The following is a 19,314-nucleotide window of genomic DNA, read 5'->3' as shown; positions in this document are numbered from 1 at the left end:
CTGATTGTGCTGTTAGAAAATTGTAAGTCTCTGGGCCCCTCTTCACTACTCCTTACCTTTCTCTCCCTTTTCCCTGCCATTTTGAGTGTTTTTATTTTTAGTGTAAACTAACAACTCAACTAGGCTCATCACATTCAATCACACGGACCATGGACAGTGGAATAAAGAATAATTGGGAGGGGGTGTTATTGGTGGGGAAATGAAAACTTATTTTATTGTGTAGTTTTACTTCAGTTTCGTTTCAGTTAGTACAATGTTTATAATTCATGGAACCCTTCAGTCAGAGAAAGGAGGACTAATGGACTAATGAAACCCATATAACACAAATAGAAAACTGAACTAAAGATTAAATTGTGAAGGGGGTTGTTCTTATTGTTTAAACATTAAAGCATTTGAGAACAAGTAATAAAAGGTAATTACTTTTTAAGGTTGCACCTGACCTTCAAGGTAAGCTGTTATGATTATGCAGTTGGGTTTTTATATTTTAATTTTGGCATATTGTAACAAAATGCATTAAGAATATATGAAGTGGTGGAACATTGGAAAAATAGATGAAGCTTAGTGAGTATGCCTAAATGCTTAAATACTTGCAGGCTATGCTTGTAGGAGAACATATATCAGAAGAGCTGAATGGCTCAGACAATGCATCTGAAACTGCACCAGTGTTTTATATATTTCCTAAGAACACAGGCCAAATGATTAAAAATAAAAAGGCTATCATGATTAACCGGTAATGTGTGACAGATAAAAAGAAACAATCACTGTAGATTATATAATAATATATGCACAAGGTTAAGTCAAATGAAAACCTTATTTTTTATTTTGCCTTGTTTATTGCAAATAGTTTATAGAAATTTATCATTTATCAAAATTATTAACTTCATTGTCATGTATAATTTTACACAACAGAAACGAAATTCATTCTCTCACTTCATTTCATTTTCACTTTGTTTTCATTTTACTCACCCTCATATATTATATACTAATATTCACAGCCAATTGGCAACCAACAATGACTGAAACTGCTCTTAGCAATAGCCTTTATTTATACACCTGTTCTGAACTGTACAGGCATGATTTTAATTAAACACTTAGCTTATACTGTATGCTTTAACTGTCTACTGCAGGGCTGTCAGATCCATTTTGGGTAAATGTGGGAATTCATTACAATTTTTTTTTTTTAAAGTTATGGTTCTGTTTCACTCCCTCTAACTCTCAGGGGTGGTGTTTCAACACCTTGGATATCTTCTTGCATGTCAAGACCTTTTGACACTAAGTCTTGTGGTGACCATACTATGAAAAAGCCATCTTTAATGGCAAACATTCACTTTTTTTTTCTCACGTCATGCACATCAAGCATTTTGAACTATCAGCACAAAAGACTATGGCTATGGTCAGAGCTACAAGGCAACATATCTACCATGGGTGGTGTGTTTATTAATTTATTTAAAATGTTAACTTGTTATTGTTGCAACAGAAAAGGCTTGGTCACCATTACACTTCATCCAAGTCTGCAGAAAAGGTAGCTGGTTAAAAGATCATAAAGTGCTTGTGTTATAATAATAATAATTATTATGGTTTGTGTTTATGGGTGCTTGTGTGCATAGTTTAATTCCTCTTTTTATTGTACGTTTCAAATTACTTTCATTTTTATTCTATTTTATTATATAATTCACTTTATTCTATCCCATTTTACACTTTTTTGATAATTGAAATGTGCTACATATACTGTATATAAAGGTTGAATTAATTTACTTTCTTGAGGTATTGTACAGCGGTCAGATATATAAATTGGTGCTAAGCCAAGAAAAATGCCATGCAAAATAATAATAATAATAATAATAATAATAATAATAATAATAATAATAATCTGTATTTGACTGGCATCCTGTGAAGGGGTAGGACAAAAGAGACACTTTCCCTCTTTTTGGTGTTGGTGAGGAGCCAAGCAGCTGCACTTCTGACCAGTTGAAGACAGGATAGGGTTCTCTACAAGTTCAGTGTGGAGAGAATAACAATAATCAATGTGGGAGCAATATTTGAAATATTTGAAAAATGCTTCCTCTCACAACTGATTTCACCTGCTTTTTTAATTTTATGTCAAAAATAACACCAAGATTTTTTTGCATAGCTTTTTTTTTTTTTGCATGTTGTCTAATATTCGTGCAACACAGCAACCTTGTGATTACCCTATCTGCATTCCCTGCCTTACGTGCAGCATGTATGTTTGCGCATTTTATTATGCTTTTCAATACTACCCGATTCTTCCCACTGTCTAAAAACATGTCAGTAGGTGGATTGGCTAATATAAATTGCCTTTAGGTGATTCTGAGTGTGTACATGGCATTTACATGCCCTATAAGAGGAATGACTTACGTATGTTCTATATCCATTTCCCTCTGCTCCTCTACAAGTCCTTTCATTCTGACTCCACTTTTCCATATGTTGCACAGTTGATCATTTGTTGAGTCCTCTGTATTGAGTATCTGTAGATCTGGCATCAGATATGTGACAGTTTCTGGTCAGCCACATTCCAACACATTCCATTTTATTTAAATAAACTTTTGGTGGGAAAAGACCATTCACTTTATTATAGCATGATTTAATTAGACATATCTAACATGCTTAAGCATTATGAAACACAACGGAGTTATTAGGGCTGCAACTAACGATTATTTTCATAATCGATTAGTTGGCCGGTTATTTATTTAAATTTAAATAATTTATTTAAAAATTATTTTTTTGATTAATCAATTAATCGGATTGGGGGGGGGGGGGGGGGGGGGGCATACTTCCAGTACCATTTTTTCATTTATTTAAAATAAAATCCTCAAACTGAGTGATATATATATATATATATATATATATATATATATATATATATATATGTGGAGGCACAAAAAGCACAGAATTCTACAGTCCTAGCAATCCCTGGTTGATTGGTAGCACCTGTCATTCCCCAGGGATTGGTTCAAATACCAGGTTCAATTACATTTTATTGTTGGTGCGACATTTAATTTGACTCTCTGAATTATCTTTTGTTTATTTTATCCATCAATGCGACACTTGAACTTGTCTACCACTCATAGGTAAAAATAGTTAGATAAAAGTATTATTGGGGACAAGTAAAAAAAAAAGAAAGAAAGAAAGAAAGTGAAATACAACTGAATAAAAAGGGTAATAGAATTCATCAACGAGATTGTAAGTAGGAGATTGAATATATGGATACACATACATGCAGTGACAAGAAAGTGGGATATGAAATGAATTAAATAAAATGAAACCTTATACTGTCATTGCATGAACTGTTTTGAAGACCGTGCCATAATATAGGTAATACTATAACGTTTGCTAAATTTATGTGTGTATAGATATGTTTTTAAGACCTTGGTGGGGACCAATTGTCCCAAGTATCGGAATATCTGAGAGTTTTGACCTTGTGGGGACATTTGGCTGGTCCTAAATAAATAAATAAATAAATAAATAAATAAAAGCAAAAGTTTTCCTTTTGATATCTGAGTTTAAGGTCAGGGTTAGGTTTAGGTGTGTGCATAGCATTAGCTGCATTAATTATTATGTTATAAAAAGTCCTCACAAGTATATTAAGACAAACGTGGCGTGTGTGTGTGTGTGTGTGTGAGAGAGAGAGAGAGAGCAGCGTTTTCCCCTGCTGCTACGTCACTGTCATGTTCCGGAAGTGTGAATCTCAAGCGAATATATCTACACGTCAACAGTCTGCTTACTAGCTGTGCTCGTCATATAAAACTACTGAACAGTTTATAACGCGTTAAATATTAAACAACCTTTTCCAGTTGAGATGGACGCTGAGGGCAGAGGTAAGATTTCTGAGATATTAGCTGTATACAGACCCGGAGAACAGGTGTGTTTATGCGCCCTGACGGCTGTCCGCTAGCAGCTGAGTTCCTCAGTAGTGAGCAGTTTGTCTGGTTGCTAGGGTTAGATTTAGGTTCTCCAATTTCTGCAAAAACAAAAACAAAAACATGTTTTCGAAGAAGATAGTTACGCGTCTCATATTAAATGCGTCTCAAAACTAATGTTTTGTCGGCTGTTTAGCTACCTTGCTAACTAAGTGACCTTCCTTAGGGATTAACATCATTCTAGTTAACTTTAATCTCGATGTCCAGGCTGAAACACGATCTACTTCATACAAAGTGTCGAGATCTGTTTTGTGAAGTCATTAAGTCAGGCCAGTAGTTCATGATATGAGCTCTAACCCGAGTTTCTCGTTTGTTTTGTCTGGAGGTTCCTTCAGTGAGGGTGGAGCAAGTGGGAGAAGTTTGCCACCAGGCTTGACGGAGGAGGAAGCTGTGGAACTGGAGCTGGAGCTTACTAGGGTACTGTGTTCTCCTAAACATGTTCTCCATACCTCAGTTGATCTGCACCCCCCCTTTAAGAAGTGGAAAAGAAATGAAAAATAATTAACAGTACTGGAAAGGTCTGGAAAAATCAGGAAACATTTTGGAAAATGAACAGATATTCGGTTGATAAAGTAACATAGACTGAAGGTTTCTGACCTGTTGTTGTTTTTAGACATTTCCTTATTTCTCCCCAAATACAGCCTCCTTAAAGCACAGCACATTTCAGATTTTCCTTTTCAATTTTAATGACCATTTAAAGAATAGCAAGGATATATGTTTGGACAAAAGGGCGAAAACACTTGCCAGCAGTCCCAAACAACATGTAAGATCTGCAAACCTGCAGTGCATTTTGCTATCTAACTAAACAGTCTTGTTTGGCTTCTGCTTTTTGCAGGTGGAGGATGAAATTCAGACTCTGAGGCATGTTCTGACATCCAAAGAGAGGCATGCTGGGGAACTGAGGAGGAGGTTGGGTATAAGCCCTCTGGCTGAGTTAAAAGGCAGCCTCACCAAAGGCTGGCAGGAAGTCCAGACTTCTAATGCGTGAGTACTCCCAGGTTTATGTGAATCAATGTCACCTCTGGTGCTCCTGTTTCATCTCATGCTTCACTACAGTACACTTATGCCATTTAGCTGGTTATAGAGATGTGGTTTGGTGGTGAACTGTGCAGATTCCTCTTTCGCTGCTTATCCCTTTTTCCATCATAATGATTTGTCTGTATATACTTTTCTTCACCAGTTTTTCACTCATTTCTGCTTCTAGTTATATGAAAACCTCACAGACTCTTGGGGATTTGAATCAAAGAATTACATCATCTAACGTGTGAGTTTTCTCTCTCACATCCTTTCTCTGTCTTCTCCTATGTTTCTGGGGTTTTTTGTGCTTTATTTGACTTGTCTGTCTTTCTGTTTGCTTTCTATTTCCAAATTTCCCTTCACCCGAAGGATCTAAAACCTTAGGGGATTTAGGAGTTAGCTTGTCTGATGTCTATTTTGGCTAGAATTATTGCCTACACTACGAACGCCACTGCTTAACTGAATTAGTGGCAATTTAAGAATGAAACGAGTAACAAAACTATACTGAAGACTTTAAGGCTCTCAGACAGGGGTGGACAAATCATAAATTCATTGGACAGACCACTGGACAACTAAGGTCCAATGTCACACAGAACCCTAACTTGGCTAAAAAGTGGTAGCTAATGTAATATAGCATACTTTATTATATAGTATAGCCAGCTAGTTAGTGAAGTGCATTAAGATAGCCTAAGGGAAACACAAGAGGATCCCCAGGGAAGGGACGAGCCAGTGTAGCCAGTCATTACACTTTTCTCGAAAAGTTACTATTATACAACAGTTAGTACCTGTTCCACTAATTTGTTTGGTCAAATGGCGTTCCAGGAGTGCTTATATTTCTTATAACCGCACTAGGACGTTCACTGTGTGCATCACTTCCACTTCCTAGTTTGAAATGGGTACTACAGTAGTCTTAGCAACGTTATATGCAGACATGACAAACGAGACTTTTCAGGATATAAGTTTTGACTTTAAACATGAAAGCTTGTTATATGAAGATGAAAAGAAAGCAGATTTTACCAGCTGCACCCTTAACTGGAATGTACAAATCAGCGAGCTAGCCAACGTGCTGTAAAGTGAGCATGGCTTCTTTGGGATCTATTTCCGCTAGCGGAGGAGAAATAAAAATAAATAAATTTGGCCATATTGTATCCGAAACGTCACTTACTCAATATTAATTTCTTGTTTCTAGAACTGTTGTATAAAAGCAATATCGCACTCGCAGTTATGCGGGTATATTGAATATCGGCACGGCTGTGATTTCCTACGCCGCTCATCCTGCGGCCTTCTACCTACAGCCAAATCACAGCCGTACTGATATTCAGTGTAATTACACTCTTGATCATGCAGTATTGCTTAAATATATCGCATTGTGTTTTCACCTTCAGCAGGTTGTTGGTCCAGTGTCTCTGCTGATTCTGAAAAGCATCCATGTCATCCGTGCATGATAATTAATCTGCATAGTAAAACTTATTCTGTCTATGTACTGCAACAGGTGCTGGAATTTAGAACGAATAAGGTCACTATGAAGTGCGTTATGTAGAGATAATCCATGGATAGGTGTGCATTACGTAAGGAATAATTGAATTATTATAAAATAATGCACACCCGAGGTGGTAATACTGCCACAACGTGAAGCAGAGGGTTGTCTTAAGTGTATTAAAATCATGTAACGCACACATAACCAGGGACTGTCCCGCTTATACCATGGTCACTTGCCAGCACTGACAAGTTAAAGATGTCATTGATGTTTGCAGTGCAAAATTTAACTGAAAAGATAAAAATAACAGTTAATTTTTGTTAGTTGTTTTATATACGGGTTGCTAGAGCTAGAATTTTGCCCACTCTAAATCATACACAGATATAAAGTAGTGCGATAAGAATACATTTATTTGTATGAATTATAATAAATTATTATCAGCGAGAGAGAGATTGTGCGTGTGTGAATTACCTGCATCTGTGTCACATCTCTACTAATAATGAAGCAATGAGTTTAACTACTGTAGTTGTTTATAGGCAGCGCATTAATTTAGAACGGTGATTAAAGGGACTCGAGTAGTTGAGAATAGAGTATTCAGACAGACCATGGTATAAAAATTCTCAAGTCTGATTAGTCAGAAGGTACTGATTAATTAAACATCTTCCTTCACAAGATATGTTTGACCGAGGACTTCTCAGTAATGAGAAGTTGGTGAGGGAATGACTGTTTATAATTTATATAACGTAAGTGATAGCAGGAACAAAATATTTTGTGGATGTTCCACTACATTAAACATAACTATAATCAAATCAGAAATATGACATTTCATTATTTAATAAATAAAAAAGGGGGCACATTTCTGTGTTACAGGAGGAATAAAACACTTCGGGATGTGCTGTTGTTGTTGGAAAAAAATCAAGTTTGTGGTGGTAACGCATCACACCACCGTGTCGTGTGTTATTTCTTACTTACCAAATTGAAACATTAGTTTTGTGACAGTCAGTAAGGATTAGGGGGTTTCTGTCTCAGGTTGCACAAGAGATGAAAAAAATGCCAGTGGCCGCTACATCAGCAACCTACTTAACTTGTTAGCTAGGCACCTACGAATAAACAACAAATACCCTGGAATTATAATTTGCTGGTGCCCTTGAATTATGTTGTTTAAAAAAATGACTAAAAAAATAAGCTTGAAAGTAAATGGTAAATTGCGCACTTATATAGCGCTTATATCCAAAGCGCTTTACACTGTGTCTCATTCACCCATTCACACACACATTCGCACACCAATGGTAGCAGAGCTGCCATGCAAGGCACTAACTTGCCATCGAGAGCAACTTGGGGTTTAGTGTCTTGCCCAAGGACACTTTGGCAAGTGTGGAGTCATGTGGGCCGGGAATCGAACCGGCAACCCTATGATTAGTGGACAACCCGCTCTACCACCTGAACCACAGCCACCCCCCACCTGTAGTATGCCTATGAAAGTAGTATGCCTTGTAGTAATACTACTATCAATAAATATCATACACTGTATATTTCTGCCAGAAAGACACCTCAAAACTTGCATATTGAACTATATTTTAAATGACACTGAATAAAATCTCAACAGAATACTAGAAATTATGTTACACGACAGCAGTGATCTCATGAGAGGCCGTGTCCTAGTGTTTCCTGTTTACTCAGCTTGGCCTGGTTTATATGGGACTCTAATGAGCTCTTTTAGCGATTTTGAAAAATCAAACCACACTTTCCTATGATGTTAAATGTTACAGATTTCTGCTCCTGCAGTTAGACACCTCTCGGTGGTGAACGGAAACCTGCACTGTTGCTTTATTTGGCCGAGGGACCAATCTAGAATGTTTCCAATGAACAGGTGTTGACTGTTTCAATGTTCAGCATTTTTGTTTCACTTCAAAGAATAAAACACAATTAGAAGAGAAACAGCGTTTGTGTTCGTTACTGAAACTTGTTTATTTTATAACCATAGAAGTACCATAGAAATAAAACACATTTTTAACAGTGGAGCATAGATCTAAAGGAGAACTATTCATGACAACAAATGGCCAAGAAAAAGTTGTCAAACCCGTTTTAGAAGTCTGTCAACTTTGAGAGTTGTGTGTACACATATTCATCATAAAGCTCCATGGATTAGAAGTCAGTACAGTACAGATATCCTGGTTATCCTTTTTCTTTTTAATTGTACCGTTTTGTCATTGTTTTTTTATTATATATATAAAATAAGTACACCCCACTGAAATTGTTGGCTTTTTTATATACATATTTGGACAAGCAAACATTTAATCATCTTTGAAACAGTGTCTATTAATGAAGTTGATATACTTGAACAAGAAAGCACAATAGCTTTTTCAGTCATTTATTCAAGAGAATTATCAATAGATGTGATATTCTTCTGTGGAAAAAGTAAGTACACCCTTGACCTCAGAAGCTTGTATTGCCTCCTTTAGCAGAAATAACTTCTTGTAGGCCATTTTGCATAATTGTCCACAAGGCTTGCTGGAATTTTTGACCACTCGTCCATACGATATTCTTTCAGCTGCAAGATGTTTGGGGGTTTTCTTGCATCCCAACATTTCAATGGGATTCAAATCCGGGCTTTGACTAGGCCATTCCATAACCCTCCATTTCTTCTTTTTGAGCCATTTCCTGGTGGATTTGCTAGTGTCACTCTTTGATATGATGCAGAATTCATAGATGAATCAATGAATGCAAGCTGTCCAGTCCCTCAGGCAGTGAAGCAACCCCAAACCATAACATTTCCACCATCGTGTTTCACAGTTGGTATGAGTTGCTTCCCCTGAAAAGCTGTCTTTGGTCTGCACCAAACATGTCTGCTGTTACTATGGGCAAACAGCTCGCTCTTTGATTCATCTGTCCAGAACACATTATTCCAAAAGGCCTGGTCTTTGCCTGTATGCTCATTGGTAAACTGTAGTCTTGCAAAAGCTTTTTCCTGGCACACCTCTCATGCAGGTCAAATTTGTGCAGTCTCTTTCTGATTGTAGAAGCAAGCACTTTAACACCAACAGTTGCAAGACTTACTAGCAGATCCTGTGATGAAATTTTGGTTTTCTTGGAGACTTCTTTTTGCATCAGATGATTTGCTCTTGGGCTGAATTTGCTGGGACAGCCAGTCCTGGACAAATTGGCAGTCATTTGAAATCTGTGTCATCTGTAGATGATGTTCCTTACAGTGGAATGATCTGTTTCAAATAATTTGGAGATCTTTTTAAATCCCTTGCCAGACTCATAGGCATCCACAACCTTTTTTCTGTAGGCCTTATAGAACACTTTAGATCTTGGCATGATGAAACCACACACCTCAATAACAAAGGGAACACCAGACACTAGATATGAGAGGGGTATAAATAAGTCGGGTTCTAATCACTGGAACCCAATCTTCAACCCACCTGATTCTAATTTTATGGATTTGAAGGTGTGATAAATGTAGGGGTGTACTTACTTTTTCCATGTGACTGATCTGTTTTTTTGTTTATTTAAATTATGGAAATGACTGCAAAATGTCAATTTTATGTGTCATTTGTTAGTGTATCAACTTTATTAATAGACACTGTTTCAAAGATCAAATGTTTGCTTGTCCATATGTAGAAAAAAATAAAGCCAACAATTTCCATGGTGTGTACTTATTTTTTCACATGATTGTGTGTGTGTTGCCCATTAGCAATAACCTGTGGTACATTTAGTACTGTCTGTACATTATAATGATAATCTGGAAATCTCTCAATCTCTCTGCTTCTCTCTTTCTGTTCTGCTGTCTTTCTCTGTGTGTGTCTGTGTGTGCGCACGCATGCTTGGGTGTGTGTAGTTATCTTACAGCATCTGCTACTCTGGAAGACATTAGTCGTTCTGACGCGTGAGTGATTCATCTGTTTTATTTCAAATGATTTCGTCATGAGTAATAATGATCAATATGATGAACTTTATAAAAAATTATTATGCAAAAAAATAGGGTGTGGGGTGAAAGGGTTTTTTTCTTAACAAGAATTTTTAACCACCAGAACTGCATTTACATGTAACTCTTTATGAGCAGTTGAGGGAAAAACAAAAAGAAACTCTGCTCAGCTTATTGACAAAACCTCTATTTTCCCTTTAATACTGAACGCTTGTTACAGATGTAACTGTGGTTCTCTGAATACTGGATAACTGCCAGGAGTAGTGAGAATGTGCATGCATGCTGTGACCTTTCAGCAAAGTCACAAAGTGATATATGACACAGTATATTAAATATATCTTTATCATGTTTATCATGTATATGATGTTTGCCATGCTATAAATATTTCATATAGATATATTTAGCCATCATTTCCCTGGGACCTTCTTGTCAAGTTCCTGCTGGATCTGAGCTGGTTCCTAATAGTGAACTCTGGTTCATACATAATTGTAGGATGTTGTATTTCACACATCCCCAGGGCTGGTGAAAATCACCTGGATAACTTGTGCCACTATGTCATGAGGAACCGACACGCCTTAGACGTGAAGACAGGAAATGTTTTCAGAAACGACTGCCACACCCACACCACTGGGAGCAGTGATGATGTCACTGCCGAGCACACATGATGGTGAAGTGATATCCAGGTTGCAGCAGCACAGCTTAAAGTGATGCACATAAGGAGGTGGAACTACAAGATTGGTGCTCAGCACACTTGATGATGACATCAATCTAGTGGCCCAGTCTCATACAGGGGAGCGCCCAGTGTCTTCTCTCCATGGCAGATAAACAGTTGATCTGAAGATCTAATAACCATCGTTCATTCCAAACTTTACAGCAGGACCACACTGGTCACCACCCATATTGGGTGATATGACTTTGGGCAGAAACCCTGGGTTTAACCACAATGTCACCACCGAATCATCTGGCCACTAATGAATTCAAGGCAAGCTGATCTCCGACGCATGCAGACTTCCCCCTCTCAATGGCTCCATTAGGGAGCCCCATGGTCAACAGAAAAACAGAACAGTTCATAGCTAAATCATGGGCCACACAAAGCTAATGAGGCTAGTAAGCTAATGAGGATACTCGGCTGAAGCTAGTAGCTGTGGAACTCAAAATGGAGTCTAACAAGAATGAAGATGCATTCCCTGCAGGCGTTAAGACATGATAGGAGTCTGTCACCTGCTTTGGAGATCATGGTCCGACCGTGGTTAAACAGATAGGGACAAGAGGTCTGATGTGTGAGAAGAGGAAAGGGAAGCAATGACCGCATGACAGTTGTATGTATAATCATATGGTCACCCTGTGACTTGAATTGAAAGTCTTGGCATGTATGCGCACATGCAAAGGAAAGTATCCAGGTGATTCTCCCCACCCTGGAAGTTAGGAGTTGTGAAAAAAAACTTGCTCAATTTACATGCAGTAGAGGTAGGTACAAGATTTTATAACCAGCAGAACTGTAATTGTTTACCATTTATTTGACAAAAGCAGTGCATCATGCTATTCTAAGAATGGTGTTATATGATCACGAGTAAGGGAGGGGGCCGTAGGAGACTGCGATGGAGATTAACGGGGGAGAAACTACAGTATATCATCTGAAAATGTCATTGACATGTTTTTCTTGGTTTTTGTACATTTATAAATTATCAATGATGTTTGCAATCCAGCTGCATGATAATGAAATTTCACGATTTTTTACATTTTGGCATCATACCCTGGGGCATAATAGTTTTCAGAGTTGTCTCAAAATAATGGCTGTGTAAAATACTACTACTACTACTACTACTAATAATAATAATAATAATAATAATCATAGATGCAAACTCCTCACCTTTCGGTGAAAATTCACCTTTTTGAGATCAAAACGGGTCACCTACAAGGTTCTTGTAGATCTGATGAGAAAATGTTTGGGGGGAGGGGTATTCAATCTTGATTTTGGTAAAATGTTAAAACAATATGTTTTTGTTTTTTCATTTCATGAAAAGTGACCATTTTGGACATGCAAGGTAATAAAAAACAATTTAAAAAAAAAAAATGCATCTTGTGCGTGACCATGACAACAGCACAAGTTCTCTGTGGACTAGTTGTGGCAGGTTTTCTCTATCCATGCAATGTTCTCACCTTTTTTGCCCGTTACCTGTTTGCGTCCCTGAATGATGATGATGATGATGATGATGATGGTTGTTGTAGATAGTTAGTCATCAAGAAGTGTGATTGTCTCTATAAAAGCAGAACCTTTGGCAGTTTGATGTTCTGGAGCACTCAGGTGTGTGTGTTTAGGGGCTTTATTGTCTGTATGTTTGACTGAAGAAAGTCAAACACACATGTACTTGGAACTGTGATGAGTGGTCATGATTTCAAAACATAAGGGACATGCAGCTTAAATCCTAGCACAGCTGTTCAAACAGAAACTGAACCAAAGGCTGAATCCCAAACAGCTACACTAATACTACACTACTGTATATTGATTGTGGAAGCCAGTATTCCTACTAAATATAGTGCACTTACTGTATGTAGGGAGTAAGGAGCCAGGTTTTGGTTTAGTTAATTTAGCTGATGTAATATTTGTCATGCTCACAACAAAAATAATATTACAGCCTGCAATGTATAGAAACTACTCCATCATAAAATTGACAACTGTTTGACGCATCTTCTCTGACTGAATCAATAAAGTTTCTATTCTCAATCTAATCACTTGGAGAGAAACGCTTGGCACGAATGTGCAGGCCTGCAGTGTTGGTGTGTCTACCTGCTTCCAACAGGTCTGTCGAATAAGTGAGGAGAGACTGCAGGGTCATAGACCAACACATATCTGAACAACAGTAGACTTAACCATGGTGCTGTAGCTATGGCCTGAATTAAACTAAACTGAAAAGTAAAAGTAAACGCTATTAGAAATACTTATAATATGAACAGAGCTTAGAATAGAGAGGAAAAATACTAGATGGCTAACATTAACTAGCTTCCTAAGACTACGACAATGGTAATAATAATCTAGCTAATAATAGACAATGTAATGAACATTAATGTAAATTAACATGGGGAAAGAAAAGTGTCATAGTAGTGATGTTGTCTTCTGCATATGATTCAGAGCCAACTCTTGCAGCTGCTTCCACTTTTGCGGATGTCAACTGTAGACGTCGGCAGCCAGAGATGCATAATACACCCTATTTCGAAATGAAATTACACTATTTCTTGCTTTAATGACCGGATCAGGAAGTGTGGAAAATCTTGTAGATGGATGACAGGATCGTTGAAGTGACGGAAGAGAGAAAAGTGGTGTGTGATTTTTAATAGGTCAAGTTCATGCAGAGGCCGTGTGGCATGCACGGCTCAGTAGGGTTTAGAAGGAACAGGCCAGGGGACACCTGATGGGATTGAGAGCTTACTCTGGCTCATTGGCTATGATTATAGCAGATAAGGACAGAAGACAGAGGCAGTGTGTCTGTTAGTTATGGGTTTCTTTGTGCATTGTTTAAAAAAAATGAAAACCTTTAGGATTTTAAAATCTAATGTATCTCTGGTTAATATCATAGACAATCATTTCAGAACATGCATTCAATGCCTTATATAAAGGAGACAAGACCTGAAAACTCATTTATAATGTAAGTGGCAGTTGCTGAATTAACAATTTTAAGAATGCTTTCATGAATTCAGTTAAAAGTATTTTATACTTAAGATTTAAACCTGTATAATTTGTTCTTTCAGAGATAGCCCCCCCCCTTTTTTTTTTTTTTTTTAAATATAATACAAGGGCTGAAATGAAGGCACTTGTGTTTACTTTGACCTACATTGGTTGAGCAAATGAAAAATTAAGTTACAGATTTTGAGCTTCCTTTGACTGAAGTTGCATTAATGTTTATTGCCTGCTGCAACAACTGCCCTCAGACCGCAGTTTTAGATTAGTTTTGAGTAACCAGGTTTTCTTAACCAAGAGTATCCATTTAAGAGAGTGAAGGGAACACATGGGGTTTGGGTTTCAGCTGACTTCACGTCCCCTACCTGCTATACAGTACATGTCACTTTCACATATGTTGAAATACCCCTGAACGTGTGATTTATAAATATTATAATCTATGTAGAATAGCACGTTGTTTAATGTTCGTAATGCCCAGTGCCTAAGGAACATCTCTATATCGTAGGCAAACCAGTCAAAATGGACCACAACAATTAAAACCATTGTGTTCATCACTAGAAACAGATACCATGTCAGCAGCTAATGTCAGACATGATCAGTCCAAAGCCATGGATCACATTTCATGACACCATTTTACATTTACACATTTTATGACACATAAACTGAGCTGATCTGTATTTTTCCTTTTTTTTTTTTTTTTTTTTTTTTTTTTTTTTAATAAAACAGGCGTACTTAGAAAGTCTCTATCCCAAAGTTGCATTTTCCCATTTAAAACCTTTGTTAACAAATTTGCTCCAAATACCATGTTATTAACTGAAATCAGTAATCCAAGTGTAATCATTTAAAAATCACTCTTTTGAGTTCAAGGCGAGTTTAGACCAGATAGCACTGAATCTAAAATAGTTTTTGTCTCACTTTGGCTGTTTGTCTCGGAGTACAAGATTGAATTGTCTTGCTGCCGATTTTTGTTAATGTCTTTTAAATGAAATTAAAAATCTTTATGAAAAAACAACAACAAAAAAACTTTTCTATCACTAGGTCTACGTTGTTAAACCATTTGTGTTCTAGCACAAACTGAGCGCTGAGATAAGAGTCAACTTCCTGGGGTATGCGAAAAAAAGAACTTCATTGTGCTGTGACCAATAAAGACTCATTATCATATGTCTAAATCAGGGGTGTCCAATCTTATCGGAAAGGGCCGCTGTGAGTGCAGGTTTTCATTCCAACCAAGCAGAAGCCACACATGAGTCTATTGAAAGCCAAGATCAACTGATTAAACAGGTGGAATCAGGTGTGGCTCCTGCTTGGTTGGAATGAAAACCTGCACCCACACCGGCCCTTTCTGGATAAGATTGGACACTCCTGGTCTAAACAATGTAAATATAAGTGGTAAAAATATGTAAAATAAACAGACAGAACGTGTGTTTGTACAGACCACAAGTACTATTTGCACTCGGACACTATATATATATATATATATATATATATATATATATATATATATATATATGAAAGAGAGAGAGAGAGAGATAGATAGATATACCATATGCAGTTGTTTTATTCTGGGTCTTTTTTTTTTTTTTTTTGCAATAGCTAATATAAAAATAGATGTTCCTGGTTAATAAATGAATTCTCTTCGTCTCTTTCTGCAGGTATAAGAAAACTCAGGAGACTCTGTCCCAGGCTGGTATGATAACATCATCTGCTTTCTCATCACTGGGTTCAGCCATCAGAAGCAGACTGGGAGATATGAGGTTAATATTTTATCTTGTTTGCTCCTTAACCTCATTTTTCATTCTTTAACAAACCTCACTGATGGATTTAGTCACTAATCTGGCCTTTTTGAGTTTCTCTGAAGTATCACAGCATAAAGGCAGTAGATTGAGTATCACATTGAGTATTCCCTCTACAGGTTAAGATTATATTAAATTTTTAGATCCTTATATGTTAAACCTAGCATTGTTCAGGCACTTTTCAGAAATAACTTTCATGAAATGTTCTAGCACACAGGCAAAAAAACCCAAAAAAAACACCACCACCAAAACCATGTATTCCCACAAACCTATGCATAAGCTTTGGGGTTGATGTAACATCTAAAGATTTACAAGTGAATCGTTATTACAACATTACAACGCATGCTTTTCTCCAAGGAAAGTTTCAAAGTTCACATCTAATCTGTATTTCCTGGCTACATTTAAAAACTCACATTCATATCCTGTGATGAGAAAACTCACTTTGTAAAGCACTGATGTATATCCCAAGATCGTAGGCAGCTTTTCCCCAACATCTGACCCATAGAAATGATCACTCCAACAGTAAAGTGTCGGCTTTGTGCTTAATGTTACTTTTTTAAACTAGTCCTTTGTCCATGATTGTATTTTTCCTTCAATGCTTCATTGGGATGCTCAGGGCTTTGACTTACATGCCTCCATCAGGGTAAGAATTTACTGACAAACTACAGTCATAGCACTTCCTTTTTACATTTACATTCCACACAGAACTCATTTAACACTGTAGATATGACTCATTTTCAAATACCGGTCGCATGAGACATTTTGTATTGTTATTCAAGCGTAATGAACAGAACATGATGTGCTGTAGTGTTCGAGGAAAATAATCGTTGACTGGGTGTTGTGATGTTTACCCACCCTGAAGTTGATTATTTCATATAACAGCACAAAGTGTTTTATTTTGCTTATACCACAACAATTTGCCAGTAAATTCTAAAGTTTGATTATAATAATTAATAATTAAATAATGTCTTTTTTTTAACCGTTTATAGTTACATTTAATGTAATGGAAAGCAAGACAAGACATTACTATTATCACTTACGCTATGAAAACTATAAACAGTCGTCCTCTCACCATCCCCCCCCCCTTTTTTTCTCTCTTGAGGTTAATAAGACAAACATGTAACTTGCCATGTTACTGTCCAGAACACTTTGTTATAAAGCAGTTATAGAAAGCTCCACCCTATACGTTTTTTTGGTTAATCGTTTCTTAATCTGTTCATTGTTAGATTATGTGAGCATTCGCCATGCAAGTTGTTACCATGTGTTAGAAGGAGCACCTTAATCTAAACCTGTAATATTCACTACAGCCTGCAGTACTGTTAGAGAAAATTAATCAGCATATTTCAATTCAGCAGCACTGCGGAATAATACTGAATGTTTCCCAATATCTTCTTTGATTCTTTAAAACACACACACCTTCTCTCAACACGACTTTTCAGCACAATTTTTGGATCTTGTCTGCTGTAACAGGGTTTTTGCTCTAAAGTGTGTTGTACAGTATGTGCTCAGTCCTCTGCTCTTGCTTGGTTAACGCTCTCTTCTTGCTCTAATGCTTCTGCTTCTGTTTTCTCACTGCTGTCTGAAGTAACAGCTACTCCATGCGCCACTCTTTAAGTATGCCCACTATGAGGTAAAGTACCAGGTATACCAGACCTCGTCTTCCTCTCTCTCCTTTTCCTCTTTCTTTAAATATCCCACTTGTTGCCATGTCACTGGAAAGTACAGGGCGTCGCAAAAGTCTCCATACATGGGGGAAATGAACACTTTTTAGCAAAATGTAACTTTATTTAGAAGACATCCTCTGCATGATTGCCATTTCTTTGTAAATAAAAAAAAAAAAACATACAGCGTCGTCTCCCACTCATGGTGTTATGCATGTAATTGCATGTCCATCACAACCTTGCGACAGCTTCCTGATCCAGCCATGAGAGTGATTTCAAATACGTTCTTCTTTTGTCAAAGGCATTTTTAAAGGCTATCTGGAATATATATATATATATATATATATATATATATATATATATATATATATATAACAAAGTATTTTTCCCCATGTATGGAGACTTTTGGCTTCAAATGCATTATGTGGACATAATGCATTAGTTGTGTATCATTGTATCTATATATCATTATCGAGTACAAATTTATCTTAATTCTGGGTTTCTTACATGTTTCAAACATGCATTTGGCTGTTCTGACATTTCTTCCTTTCTTAGGAATTCACCAACATTTAAAAACATGGAGGACAAGATGGTAAGCATGAAAAAGCCACTCGTAATGTAATATATATGGAAAGAATTTTAAGAATCTTCTTAGTTGACATGTTGCAATTTTTATTTACTTTATTTTTCCAAGTCCAAGGCAGCTGGAGGAAGCACGAAGGGCGAAGATGCATAACCGCCACCTGGCAGTGGTTCTGAACAGGAAGCACAGATTCATCACCAAAATTGACCTCTGTGACCCAAACTACCCCAAGTCCTTTAAAGCGCTATGCTGAAAACCAAGAGATGACATAACGTTGAAATAAATAATGCTGAACAGTACTAAAGTCCCAAACTGCTGTTAAAGTCTACAACTACATCTCTGCTGCTTACTTTAAAAGGAGAAACCTTAAACCTTGTGTGGATTTAAAAAAAAAAAAATATCCACAGTGACAGTGTGTGAATGCATGAGGCACACGACTTGTACTACTGTTTTGCTCGTTTCGAATGTATAAAAACGTTTTCAGAATGGTGTCTGCTCTGATATTACTACTGATGTAATTCACTTGTGGTTCCATGCAGCATCGTATACACGCCTACACACTGTGGATTAAATGAAAACGCTTCCTTGGTAGTATATGTCCCTCCTGTTGCATATGATTAATGAGAATGTAACAGAATGCATACTACATCCCTTATAACTCAGGGCAACAGGTGCTAGTGCATTGACTATAATGTGATGAATGAACGAATGCCTCATAAACTGTTTTATGGACTATGAGGTAAATGTTTCTGATTTAATTAAAATAATTAGTCTTTTTTGGGTTAAATGAAAGACTCTGTTATGCTTCTTTATCTGGGTATTTGGTTAAATTATGTTTATCACTTTTTTGTGTTGTTTTCTGGTGTTACTATGGTAAAAAGAAATATTTAGGTACACTTAAACATTAATAAACAACTGTTTGTTTGCTTGGCTGTCCTGAAGTTAGTATTCAGGATGTGCTTGAGAGGTTGAGTTATTTTGGTGGAGGAGGAACTGAAATATGTTTTGGGTGGTGTCTATTTTGCCTGGATAAATTATGCAAAGATGTTGACTTCATCCTGAGACTGTTACCTTTATCCCATACACAGATCTGAACAAGTCTGGCTTGTAACATGTGATTTTATTGTATTTAAAATTAACATGGTTATAAACATGCTTAAATAAATCTAGAGGTGGAAAACACATGGCTGTGGTAGTGATTTAATTTGAAGGCATCGGTATTTCAATATGGAGTTCCCCGA

At 36.9% G+C, this 19,314-nt stretch overlaps 1 protein-coding gene across 3 annotated transcripts; it reads left to right on the top strand.

Moving 5' to 3' along the window:
- The first annotated feature begins 3,663 nt into the window (after positions 1 to 3,663).
- tpd52l2a (tpd52 like 2a) lies at positions 3,664 to 19,255 on the top strand. 3 transcript variants are annotated; one of them, XM_053625086.1, is made up of 8 exons: positions 3,664 to 3,836; positions 4,264 to 4,355; positions 4,774 to 4,922; positions 5,143 to 5,202; positions 10,274 to 10,321; positions 15,689 to 15,790; positions 18,046 to 18,082; positions 18,185 to 19,255. In XM_053625086.1, exons 1-8 carry the CDS (start codon positions 3,818 to 3,820, stop codon positions 18,224 to 18,226), a joined length of 549 nt encoding a protein of 182 aa, XP_053481061.1. In that variant the 5' UTR covers positions 3,664 to 3,817; the 3' UTR covers positions 18,227 to 19,255. The 3 variants fall into 3 exon arrangements, with proteins under 3 accessions (XP_053481061.1, XP_053481063.1, XP_053481062.1); XM_053625087.1 differs by lacking the exon at positions 5,143 to 5,202 and having other exon boundaries at positions 3,673 to 3,836; XM_053625088.1 differs by lacking the exons at positions 5,143 to 5,202; positions 10,274 to 10,321 and having other exon boundaries at positions 3,672 to 3,836.
- Positions 19,256 to 19,314: the final 59 nt, after the last annotated feature.

This window comes from Ictalurus furcatus, chromosome 5 (assembly GCF_023375685.1).
Source record: "Ictalurus furcatus strain D&B chromosome 5, Billie_1.0, whole genome shotgun sequence".
NCBI lineage: Eukaryota > Metazoa > Chordata > Actinopteri > Siluriformes > Ictaluridae > Ictalurus > Ictalurus furcatus.
The sequence above is the reverse complement of the archived record's forward strand: the minus strand, read 5'-3'. Positions and strand labels throughout refer to the sequence as shown.

Excerpts from the sequence above, each read along its gene's own strand:
- tpd52l2a (XM_053625086.1), top strand. Across the intron at positions 4,923-5,142 it reads GAAGTCCAGACTTCTAATGC|TTATATGAAAACCTCACAGA; the intron begins GTGAGTACTCCC and ends TTCTGCTTCTAG. Across the intron at positions 5,203-10,273 it reads AGAATTACATCATCTAACGT|TTATCTTACAGCATCTGCTA; the intron begins GTGAGTTTTCTC and ends GGGTGTGTGTAG.